Genomic DNA, 13,336 nt, shown 5'->3' with positions numbered 1-13,336 from the left:
GGGGCTAGGAAATGCATTATGCCAATGAATTGTCCACATTTTGCACAAAAAATAACCTGTGTGTGTAAAGTTTCAATTTTTTTAATCAGAACCCTTCTTGTTTGGCTCTAATTCTGTGTGCAAAGAGACAGCTTTTGGTTCCCAACCTTTTAGTCACTCCATAACCAGATAATTCACATGCATCTAAACACTCACCTAGCAGATCTTTCATTTTCCTTCTTTCCTCTCTGCTTATTCTCACACAATTGTCAGAGTAGGCGTCCCTCATGATCTATACAAACAAATATACTGAATTAGGAACATGTCTGTCGTCTCTAAAAACAGCTATCAATCTACATCCATAACTGGAGCATGAAAGACATAAAATTAAATACATTTAGATAACCATATTGTTTGTACTAACCTGTTCATATAAAAGATTGAGGATGTAGGGTTGGTTGAACATGTCTTTGGGGTAAAACACCTGAACACAGAAACATTTGAAATACAAACATACTGTAGTTGGTGAAAGAGTGGCAAAAAAAAAAAGACCTCAGTTTGTGGCAGCGTTCAAGAAGATAACTTTCCTGTTGGGAACAGCAATAAAGCCCTCGAGTTAATTTGACCAGGGCCGTCTAAAGGGCTCAGAAATTTAACAAACCTCAATGAACATTGCTTATCTCATGTATAAGAATTAATTTGGATACCATATATACATTACAAGAACCAGGGTGTAGGAATTCCATCGTGGATACTTTTCCCCTCACGAGGCCACAGGACCTCATCTCGGAATTGCACACGTTGAAGTTAAACAAGAACAAGTAGTAAAGTTTTTTTATGAAACATCTTTTGCTTGGCGTAAGTGTAAGCCTACCCAACATAATCAATGAAAAACAGAGTTAACAGCACTAAACTTGTGTTTGAGTATTTCATATAACAAATAGGACATCCAAAACTAAGGTTGAGTAGAAACATCAGCGTTGGGTCATACGTACGTATGTCTCATGGGATCAGGAAGTCACCCCCCGTATAACCCCAACCGAAATGAGATATCCATCAATCCATTATAAGAATGGATTATATGCATTTTTGAAGCAACCATCTCTCTCTCTCTCTCTCTCTCTCTCTCTCTCTCTCTCTCTCTCTCTCTCTCTCTCTCTCTCTCTCTCTCTCTCTCTCTCTCTCTCTCTCTCTCTCTCTCTCCCATGATGGCTGTGAGCTCTCTCCCTCATTCCCGCACATCTAAATGCAAAAACTCAATTTGAATTACTTTAGAACGTAAATGAAGAACATAAGAGGCACATTAAAATGGAAGATGATGTAAACATGGATTTAATTTTTTTTAATAATAACTAGAGCTGCGGGCAGCTATAAAGGGCCCTCACAGCCCGGGCCACTTTGGGGTACTTGCAGTTTGGGGTACTGGTACGGTGGGGTAGTGGCACATTGGAAGCAGAATTTCATTGAAAATGTCATAATAAACCTTTACATATGGATTTTTTCTTGCCAGGTGTGAAAAAAAATAAATAAATAAAAGTACATATTTATGAAATGTTCTGATGTGTGGAAAGTAAAAAAATATTATAAAATGACTTTAAGTTATCACACTTACAAAGAGTATCCAAATTTGGGACAAAATACATTATGTGTCGTAATTTATTTATTTTTCGACCCAAGGGCTAGGTGGCGCTATATTTATAACTGACGATTGTCATAGAGATACCTTCAGGTCGTGACTATAAACATGCAAGTGAAATTTGGGATTTTTTGGAGCATGTACCTAAGGAAATATAAGGGAATATTAAGCACAAAATAGCATGCCCCGCCCCCGTCATATAGTATTCAGAAAACTCAAGATATTTTCCCCCCTGCTCAGGTCTTGACATGGTCCAGGCCAAGATTGAAGTCAATTGGATCAAACGTGTAGGAGAAATGAGCTAGAGTATTCCCTGTAAATGTTCAAAAATTTGCAAAAATCGTACATTAAAAAATTCATAGCTCACTTCTTGTTCATTTAAGCATATGGGTCCAAAACACTTTTTTTGTAGGTCTTGGGCTCCCTCAAATACCAAACCTTTTTCCGTAGCGCTTGCTTAAACGTACAACCGGGGCTGCTTCGTAAAAAAATTCTAGGGGACGCTACATGATAAAATATTGCTCCTTTTGCCAGGCCAGATGTGTGTGCCAAGTATCATGAGATTCTGTGCATATTTAGGCCCTAAAAATTTGCATTGTTTTCTTGGCAAACGTGGTTGGAAAAAAAAGTAGGTGGCGCTATCAGTACGAATAAATATAAGTTCGTAGATTAATTCAGAACTGGACTCTCATCAAATGTGTGAAATTTTGAGAAGATAGAATCATCTGGGTCAAGTTATTGTCACAGTGAATAATCAGAATTCGCGGAATCCGTAATCGCTAAGCCATTTGGCGAAAAGTTACAATATTCTGTGTTGTGCATGATCACCATTTTAAGGCTTTTCTGACAAAATGTCATCTGGATCCCTCAAACAGGCTTGGCAGAATAGATGAAAATGTAAAGTATGACATTTCTTATCACGACCAGGTGGCGCTACACCAAATATTATCATATAGATGTTTTCAGGCCGTGGCTATTAAGATGCATGAGAAGTCCCCGTCATATAGTATTTAAAAAAAGTCAAGATTTTTTCCCCAGTTGTTGTCCCAGGGCTTGAGATGATCCATGCCAAGTAAGAAGTAAATCGGATCCCTCTCTCTGTCTCCCCTCCCCCTTTCTCCCCCTTGCCGCCTCTCCCTCCTCGCCTCTCCCCGCCCGTCCTCTGCCTCCCTGTCCCTTCTCCCTTGTCACCGTTCCTCCTCTTCCTCCCCCCTCTCTCTGCTGCCCTGCCGCCGCCCATTGCCCTTCTTGTCGTCTCCTCCCACCATCCCGTCCCCCTCCCCTATCCGCCTTCCTCCCCTGGGCCCGGGGGCTCCATCAATGGCCCGGGTCTCGGGGCTCCGCGGGCCGGGCGGGCGGTTGGGGGTGTTGTCCGTGCCCTGCTCCAGTGAGCCTACTGGCACCTCGGGTTGGGTGGGGTGTGTTGGGGTTGTGTTGGGAGAGGCCCCGCTGGTCGCTCCTCTTAACTCACTGTACTAGTTTAGCACAAGACACTTTGTTAATAGACACATTGGGCACATACCACACACTTTGGGGGGGGGGGGGGGGGGGGGGGTTTAAACACCGTCTTCGCCCTACAACTCCCCTCCAATTTTAATGCACCCCACAACTGGGGCGGGGGGTGTCGGGGTGGGGAGCCATTGGTTGGGGCAGACCGCAGTATTAAGCAGTGCTGCGGTCCCCCATCTGTATCCCCGCCGCGCCACCACGGCCCCCTATTTTTTTTAATGCACAACATACATTCAGCGGTAGCTGCTCGGGTCCTAATAATTCTTACAAAAACAAGAGGGACCTCGCAGCGCTAGCTGCTCGGAACCTAATAATATGAACAAAAAATAATAGGGACCTCGCAGCGGTAGCTGCTCGGGCTCTAATAATACGAACGAAAAACAATAGGGACCTTGCAGCGGTAGCTGCTCGGGCACTAATAAGGATTTAAATGAGTAACAGAATTTAACAAAAATAAGTCCAAAAAACTCTTACATTGCCATGGACATGTAAATGAAATTTATTTTGAAGATAAAGTAAACATTGACTTTTTTTTAATTATAAGGAAATAAATAAGTAGCCTGAACTAAATTAACATAAATAAGTCAAAATGTGCACATTGACATGGAAGATCTTCTGAACCTCCCCATCAAAGCAAAATTAAATAAATAACACATTCACACACATTCATTCAACTCCTTTTTGTGTATGGGGTAAAAGAATCATTACCTCTCTCATTTTTTTTTCTCTCCAGAAACAAACACGTGCATTCAAACCAATCAGAGCTCAGCAACTATACATGCTGATCACGTGTCAGTCTGTTAGCCAATTGAGCGTGGTGGTTCGCTGTGCACGCACGCATGCGCACATCGAGGTAACTCGTCATACACTGAGACGGAGCCGGCGGACAGAACTCCGTGGAATAGGAATAAATAAATAATAATAAATATCGGTGGGAACTGATTGGAACGATTCAGAAGCACTTTATTAGCTACCACTATTAGCTGCGAGGTCCCTATTGTTTTTTGTTCGTCTTCTTCTTCTTTGTAAACGATCACATTTTTGGGGACCTAAACATTTACGAAAACTCACCAAACTTTGCACACTCCTCGGGCTCGGCTGAAAAATGTGATATTATGAAGTGATAGTAGCCATAACAACATATAGCGCCCCCTAGCGTGGAAAATATGCACCAATCCCGGCACGTTTGACCGAGGGCTACGAAAATTGGCAGGGACGTAAAGCGCCCCGAGACACACACAAAATCAGTGGAAGCCATATCCTAAAATGTACAGGAAGTGAGCTATGAATTTTTGAATGTCCAATTTTGGCCCATTTTTGCACATTAACTGTGATCATTCTTTTTGCCCATTTGCCAGCCGTTTTTATCCGATTTACTTCTACCTTGGTATGTATCATCTCAAGACCTGGGACAACAACTGGGAAAAAAAATCTTTAAAACTTTTTGAAATACTATATGATGGGAGCGGGGCCTAAAATTTTGCTTTTAATATTTCCTTCATCAAAAAAGAGGAAATGCTTAATAACTCCGCTGTACTAGTTCCAAAAAATCCCAAACTTCTCATGCATCTTAATAGCCACGGCCTGAAAACATCTATACGATAATATTTGGTTATATATGTAGCGACAAGAAATGTCATACTTTACATTTTTATCTATTGTGCTGAGCTCGTTTGAGGGATCCAGTTGAATTTTTTTTTTATCAGAAAAGCCTTAAGATGGTGATCATGCCCAACACCGAATATTGTAGGTTTTCGCCAAAGGGCTTGGCCGTTATGGTGCCACAAAGTCTGATGATTCCCTGTGACAATAAAAGCTGCGTTGACTTGACCCAGATGATCCCATCTTCTCAAAATTTCACACTTTGATGAGAGTCCAGGTCTGAATACATTTACGAACTCATATTTATTCGTACTAATAGTGCCACCTACTGGCAATTAAAAAATAAATAAAAATGTCTTCAACTTTTTTCTCCAACCACGTTAACTTTATCTACCTCATATTTGCTCAGAAGAGTGTTTAGGCCTTCATGATGTCATAACATGAAGTTTGTGAGTTTTCGCAAATCGTTGTGGGTGTGGCAAGGTATTGTTCTCCAAGAAAATGACAATTTTGAGGGCCTAAACATGCACAGAAACTCATGAAACTTGGCACACACATCTGGCCTGGCAAAATGAGCAATATTTTATCATGTATTGTGCGATTTTTACAAAAATTACTTACTAGCGCCCCCTAGAATTTTTTAACGAAGCAACCCCAGTTGTATGTTTAAGCAAGATCTACGGGAAAAATGTGGTATTTGAGGGAGCCCAAGAACTACAAAAAGGTATTTTGGACCCATATGCTTAAATGAACAGGAAGTGAGCTCAGAATTTTTGAATGTACGGTTTTTGCCAATTTGAGAACATTTACAGGGGGCATATTCTTGCTAATTTTTCCAAAATCCCAAACTTCACTTGTATGTTTATAGTCACGACTTGAAGGTATCTCTATGACAATAGTCAGTTATAAATATAGCGCCACCTAGCCCTTGGGTTCGACAATTTTTTTTTTACGACACCTAAGGTATTTTGTCCCAAATTTGGATACTTTTATAATAGATAGATAATAAGCCAAGGTACAAGACAAATTTTCTATTTTTTGAGAGCTCAAAAAATGGACTGCAATCACACTAACTTTCTTGAGCTAGAATGTGCTTGAATTAGTATTAGCAAGGGCAGGGTTTACAAAATTGGGTACAAAATGCAGTTCATTTCAGTCACATTTAGAAACGAGTCATTTCTATATATGTTTTCAATGTAATTACCAGGGGTGGAATTTTTAATAGCTCTCAAAAAATAGAAAACTTGTCTTGTACCTTGGCTTATTATCTCCTTTTTATACTTTATGTTTAGAGAATATCACAGGTGGTTTCTTTAGCACTCTTGACTTTATTTATGTTTTCATAGTTGTTCAGATATACAGATTTGTGATCTAGTAAGTTATTTCAATGTTTTATCATATACAACATAACTACTGACGTTGGTTACTTATTCGAATATATTTTAGATTGATACATTAATACATATGAAATATACATCTTCATTAAAACACTAAAGTGGGCCGGTCTGACCCATGAAACTCCAGGGCTGAAAATGAGTCTCAGTCTGGCCCTGTCTCTATGTGATTACACTATTATTTAGTTTCATCAAACCAACTAATGTGTTTGTGTGTGTGTCTGTGTCCTTGTGTGCAGTGAAAGCTGCAGCATAAGTATATACAGTATCTATAATTAGATGAAACTCCTTTATGATTGCCACTGTGTGTATTTTACCTCTTTGCGCAGGAAAAGTTTCCCAGGCATTATGTTGTAAGAGAAGTAAACACCAGGGGAATAACGCCAAAGTTGAGAGGGACAGCTCTCGTCCTCTGGCATTATACCTATTAATGGAAAAATAGAATCAAGGCACGGCAGCTTTATTTATATACAGTAGCTCAGTCAGTAGTAAATGACAATGTTTACATGCAGGCAATAACCCTTTTAAAACATATATACAACATTGCCAATATTCGGGTTTTGTAAGGTCATGTAAACACGCGCAATAACCGGAATATGCTCTTTTTTTAAAAGCCCGAATAAGATCCCTGGACTACCCCTTTCACAACCCGAACTCTAGCTCATATAAACACATTGGGAATGCTTTGATTGTTTTTCGCTGTGCACATGCTCTCTATTTTGTTCTTCATCTTATTTTCTTCATCTTCGCTTATTTAAATTTACAAGTAATCTTGGGCTTTGTAGTAATGACTTGTATGTTCAGCTCCGTCCCACTTGCTTAAAGGAGCCTCGCTTGAATACAATGATTTCTCCGCAACATTTTCACATTATTTTGTATCTGTACGGCAAACACGCCACAGTTTGTGCCGATTATACAGTACAAGTACGTATAAGTCCGTGCTTCTGGCATGTAACCCACCGGAAATACTCAAGCCGCTGTAAACAAACATGACGCTCGTTACTTTATTTAGCGTGGTAAGTGACATAAATAGAATGTATTTCATTGAGCGTAGTAAGTTAAAAGCAGAAATTACATTTACGTAATTCCGTTGTCCGCGCATCGCGGTTCGAACGGGATAATCCAATCAAGCACAAATGACATGTAAACTATGGAGTAAGATCACTGTCAAAAAGATGTATACTTGATTAACGATTCATATCCATAATCGTAATAATCCGTGTGTTTTCAATGTTTCCATGTGAGTACAAATCAAACTTGTGAGGTTTTGAATTTCTTTCTTGTGACTACAAATCTAAATATTGTGGGTCTGGATTTTTTTCTTGTGACTACAAATCAAAGTTGTGAGGGTTTGAATTTCTTTCTTGCGATTACGAATCTAAAACCTTTCAATACAACTCTCACTTCTACGACTACGAAGCTTCACTACACACAAGTTCACGGCTGTGAACAAATCTCTTATGTGGATTGCCTTTTACGAGTATGAATCTCAACATGCAAATTTGGATGGCGTCACGCCTGGATACAGCCAAGTCACAGGAGAAACTAGTCGAGCTGCGATCTTTCCACCCGTGCATGAGACAAGTAAAGAACGAAGATGGCGACCGCTAGCGTGAAAGACATGGCTTCCCACCGAGTATTTTTCGGTCTAAAATACGTCTAAATGGTCCTTAGACGTATAGGCTAAAAATGGCCTACAACTGGTTTAAAAATGAAAGTATTTTTTAGACGCCTAAGATTAGAATAGCTGTCTTGACCCCCTCGTCTATTCTGACGTTTAAATAACCGCTAATATATACCAAATTTAAACGCCATTCCAGAACGTCGTATACCGTCTAACATATAAGGATATTCTAATAGATCCAGTCATTACAATCTGTATTCACAACAAACCTATATCAAAAGAAATTAAAGTTGTCAAAATTTAATGTTAAATCAGGTTGTCTAAAACACGGACCAAATTTAACCTGTGATCCTTACCTTTATGTAGTTTCAGGATATGACAATTTACATCATGTGTTTTTGTAACTTTAAAAAAAGGTTTCAGTTAACATTAAAGTCATGATTATTTTCCCACTGGAAATTCATCTCATTGAATGTGAAAACAATATATTTTTAATTTCTTCACACATTTTTAAACATATTGCAATGAAATAAAACAATAGTACCAATATAATATAAACATTTGTTTTGTTTTGAAATTGGGGTGAAAAAGTGTCTCAAAGTCTAACACACAAAATTACAAAAATCCAGACTACCTGCCTGGGATGCATAAACCAAAACGCAGAACAACACAAACACAAAAACAACACCACCAATTTTCCAGGACATCATGTCAAAAGTCTCAAACATTTATATGGGCAACTGTCCACTCCCAACTTTGATTTGTCCCCAAGAGTTGAGGCTCTTTAACTCATCCACGGATGTCCATTAGGGTCTACACAACTCCCGTCTGAAATTCTGAGACAAACAGACATAAAAATAACAGAATAACTTTAATTACTATGGATATCATGATCATTTATTATTAAATTAGTTTACTTTAATCCTTTTAAATACCTCATTACTTTTCTCCGTCATGGCATAGTTGTACACGCTTGTCCTTTCTGTTGAAGAATGAACTAAATGTTAGCTGAAAGGTTTAAACATTTTAAACAATTACAAAAAATCTTATTACAAAAATGTATGTGGCATTCTGTCTGTGCTTTTAGATATGCTGTAGTTTGATTTGGTTGTGCTTAACTAACTTTCTTTTCTTTTTTTAAGTAAAGGTATGGTCCAAATGATTTGTTTTGTCTTGTCCGGTAGTGATGGGAAAAAGTAGCTTCATGAACCACTTGCAAAAGTTTTTTACTTCTCTAGATGGTGATCCTGGTTTAAAGATGCAGTGGATGCTTAATCAACTTCCATTGGACTAGCCTTTATCTTTAAACCAAGACCACCATCTAGAGGTGTAAATTTTTTTTTGCAAATGGTTCATGAAGGGTCATTTTCCCATCACTACTGTCTAGGACGTTTCTGAGTGGAGACTCAACGTTTTCCTTCCAGCCAAGGCACGTAGGCAAGCACCTATCAGTGGAGACTCAACGTTTTCCTTCCAGCCAAGGCACGTAGGCAAGCACCTATCAGTGGCATATGCAAATTTTGCAGTGTGAACGCGCGCTCCTCAGTGGTGGGCTGCTTTCACGCTCGTTCCTGGTTGGCTGCTTCCTTGACCGTCAGTTTTGAATGTTGTATTCAAAAACAGCTTATAAAGTGCTTGTCCTACAAGTCCTTCTCAAAATGAACAGGGACTACATGGGTTTTTCATTGGCCTTTGACATTTAATTACAATTACATGTCATAAATGCAACATCACTATTGAAAATTGCAATTAGAATATATAGGCATTTGCTGGGCGATATGGCCCAAAAATCATTCATTACGATTTTAATTGGTTTTAATCTAATAAACTCAACAAACATTTAAAGGTGTAATTTATTCAAAAATAATTCCTGTGAAAAATGTTCAGACATTAACATTCATAGTTAGCAAAATTACAACTCACGATAACATCTGGATGTAACAGAACCTAAGAACAACAGCTTTTAACCATCCAGAAGACAAAACCCGATTTCATGATTGAGCAAATTTTCAATGATTCGATTTTCAAAATGACGATAAATTGAATTAATTCGATTTATTGCCCAGCCCTACACATATGCTTTTAATTGACAGGGGCTTAACAAATATATTCAAACATCCATCAATTTTCTTAACCGCTTACTTTCTCACAAGGGTCGTGGGGGTGCTGGAGCCTATCCGAGCTGGCTTCGGGGAGTAGGCGGGGTACATCCTGAACTGGTTGCCAGCCAATCCAGGGTACACAGAGATGAACACAAATCCACACTCACAATCACATCTAGGGACAATTTAGAGTGTTCGATTAATCTGCCATGCATGTTTTTGGAGAACCCGGAGGAAACTCACATAGGCACGGGAAGAACATGCAATCTCCACCCAGGAAGGTCGAAGCCCGGACTCAATCTCATGTCCTCTGCACTGTGAGGCGGACGTGCTAACCAGTCATTCACCGTGTCTAACAATCAATAAAATATCACAATGCAAAGATAACAAGGTGGTTGTGATTACTTCTAGATTACTGTAATTCTATAGACAATCTGTACCTTGTGGAGTCGGGACTGTTTTTGAGACAGATGGTCTTTTACATTGAGGGGTAGGAATCTCTGTTGGGTCAGGAAAAGAACATTTTTACATGACTTGACAAGTAACTCATTACTCCTTTTAAACTCATTAGAAAACACATTTTTGACTAGCAAAGTGCTTTGCCTTCAAATTTGATTCAAGTAAATTGCAAATTTTATTTACGTAATCAATACAGCAAATAAAAACCTACTTTGAGGCGTCCCGTTCCTTGAGATGACACTGGAGCCACAGTTCACTATTGGGTAAAAAAAAAAGTGAAATTACACATCTAAATTTCATCTTTGCCATGCTATCAGAAAATCTCAACTTTGTCATCTACATTTACTGTTTGATTGGCTATTTTTGAAAGCCGGCTGCTGACATCTGCAAAAATACTTCCATTATTATAACAGCTTTTGGATTCAGATTTCCGAAAGAAAAAAAAAATCTCTAAGGAGTGCAAGTATTGTTTGTTTATTTGAAAATTTTCACACTTATGAATCACTCTTGCGATCGCCGATGCACAAATATTACTTTGTGGGGTAACTGGCTGCGGAGTAGAAAAGGCAAATAAATGCCTCTTTTCTTTTTCCTTTCTTTTTAAACACTCACCATTGTGATCACTACAATAATCAAATTGTTACCCTGTGGGGTCCCGAAAGTAGTATGGATGAGACTGTGTTGCTTCCTGTGTCTAGTGGGAGAGAGAAATAAATTGCATAAATCACATATCTAACGTACAACCCATACCACAGCAGACCAACATTACATTGTAAAGTGTGTACCTTCAGGAGTCCTGGCTATGTTGTGGACACGGGGTGTTCTTGCCACCACTATTCAGTGTCGGGTGGTATTGAAATTAATATTTTTACTCACAGTGTTACCATTGTGAACATTGTGATACTTAATAAATGCAGTACCTAATGCCCTGCTTGTCACGTTGACAGGTGCTGTGTGTGTGCCATTGATTACCTGCTGGGAGACATAATGGAAATCATACATAGTCACGTTTGATATACAGTATGCTTTAGCTAGTAACTTGTGTGCTTTGTCCTGCTGCACAACAGTGTGTTGTGTTGACCTACGGTAGAAATATCAATCATAAATTTGTATACATAAATATTTAGAAATGCTGGGGTTTACATGTAGATTAACTAATCACCAACTTGGCTCAAGGAGAAAGGATTGAAATAATAACATGTAAATATATAAATGGTGCTAATTATCACTAGCGAGTCAGCGACGTGAGTAATGCTAGCAGTAACAGACACTTCACTGCCTTGCAAGCGATAGCCGTAAACCTGCAAGTCTAAAGCCATATATTATTTGAAAAAGTACATATTTGTAAAAATAAATTGCTAATGAATTGGATATTCACGTTGACGTTGTTTACTTTACCTGCTGTGATGACGTTTCCTCTGAGCTGTGCGAAGCTCCGTCCATCCCGGTCGCTAGCGTTCGCTGTCTATGGACTTTATTTGACGCATGCATGGGTGGAAGAATCGCAGCTCGACTAGTTTCCCTTGTGACTTGGCTGTATCCAGGCGTGACGTCATCCAAATTTGCATGTTGAGATTCGTACTCGTAAATATGTGTATATATATATGTGTGTGTATATATATATATAGATAGATAGATAGATAGATAGATAGATAGATAGATAGATAGATAGATAGATAGATAGATAGATAGATAGATAGATAGATAGATAGATAGATAGATAGATAGATAGATAGATAGATATAGGTATAGATATTAGTGTTGTTCCGATACCAATACTGGTATCTGCAGAGGCCCAGATACTGCATTAAAACGGTGGTATCGGTATCGGTGAGTACTAACAAGTAACATGCCAATACCATTAATTCCGATGCTAATATAGGACTTTGGATGCAGCATCTTGTATCTAGCTCGTGCACAACATTCACTGATGTGTGACATGTTTATTGCATGCCGAGCCAAGATATTCTTTTTTTTAAAGAGCTCAGTATTGTTCATTCGGTAATGTCATCATCATTGCGTTTTTTTTTTTTTTTAATTTATTTTTTGTATGTGGGTGAGTATGTGTATGTGCGTGCGTGCGTGCGTGTATTTGTTAGCTCACCAAAAACCTATTAGAAAAAAATCCCATACCTAAACCGAACACCGCCGTCAGGAGACCCGAGGGGACCAAAGAAAACAAAGGAAAGTGAAATCCAGCACCGACCAGACACCACCCACCGGGCCAACCACCAGAATTCTTCCCCAACCCCAGAAACATCTAAATTCCAACAAATCCCCCAAAAAATAAAAAATCAGGGAGACCGAAGGAGAGACTGAGGAAAGGAAGGAAGGACAGACGAAGCCGAGTGAGATCCACAGACACCAGCCTCCATCGATTCAATGACCTGAGGAGGAAGCAGACTGTGTCTGAGTTTCGATAGATGCTGGTGTGGTGGATCTGGCATGCATGAAAATCTCCACCAAAGAGGGGAGCCGTCGACCCCTGCCAGGACAGAGCAAGCGCAAAACCTCAGGGCCCCCCAGGCCGCGGCAGCGCCAAAGGACAACCCCCGGGCCCCGCCAGGGCCACCGGCCGGAGAGCAAACCCAGGAGCAGGAGCGCCCCCTACCCCAACACGGCCCGCGCCCCCAACCCAATGCAGCAGGACGGGGCACTGCAGGCCCGCCAGGCACCCCACCGGTCCACAGCCCCCGCTCCCCCCCACCCTCCATCCATCCCAACCCAGGCCCAGCCGCCCCCAGACACCCCCCCCCCCCGACCCCACCCCGACCAACCGGAAGCCCCCGACCCCCAGCATGAAAATCTCCACCAAAGAGGGGAGCCGTCGACCCCTGCCAGGACAGAGCAAGCGCAAAACCTCAGGGCCCCCCAGGCCGCGGCAGCGCCAAAGGATGACCCCCGGGCCCCGCCAGGGCCACCGGCCGGAGAGCAAACCCAGGAGCAGGAGCGCCTCCCACCCCAACACAGCCCGCGCCCCCGACCCAACGCAGCAGGACGGGGCACTGCAGGCCTGCCAGAAACCCCACCG

General features: G+C 40.5%; 1 protein-coding gene across 2 annotated transcripts in view; it reads right to left on the bottom strand.

The window, feature by feature from the left end:
• myo15b (myosin XVB) overlaps positions 1–13,336 on the bottom strand; it is a 98,677-nt gene that overhangs the window by 35,882 nt on the left and 49,459 nt on the right. For both annotated transcript variants that reach the window (XM_086065237.1, XM_086065238.1), the window contains 3 exons: positions 6,438–6,544; positions 404–463; positions 196–271 (listed from right to left, as the gene is read on the bottom strand). In XM_086065237.1, coding sequence (XP_085921363.1) covers positions 196–271; positions 404–463; positions 6,438–6,544 — 243 coding nt within the window. The remainder of the gene's footprint in view (positions 1–195; positions 272–403; positions 464–6,437; positions 6,545–13,336) is intronic.

Source organism: Leptonotus elevatus, chromosome 20, assembly GCF_054856555.1.
Source record: "Leptonotus elevatus isolate MCC_2025b chromosome 20, RoL_Lele_1.0, whole genome shotgun sequence".
Taxonomy (NCBI): Eukaryota; Metazoa; Chordata; class Actinopteri; order Syngnathiformes; family Syngnathidae; genus Leptonotus; species Leptonotus elevatus.
Note: the sequence above shows the minus strand (reverse complement) of the source record. Positions and strands in the feature narration are given on the sequence as shown.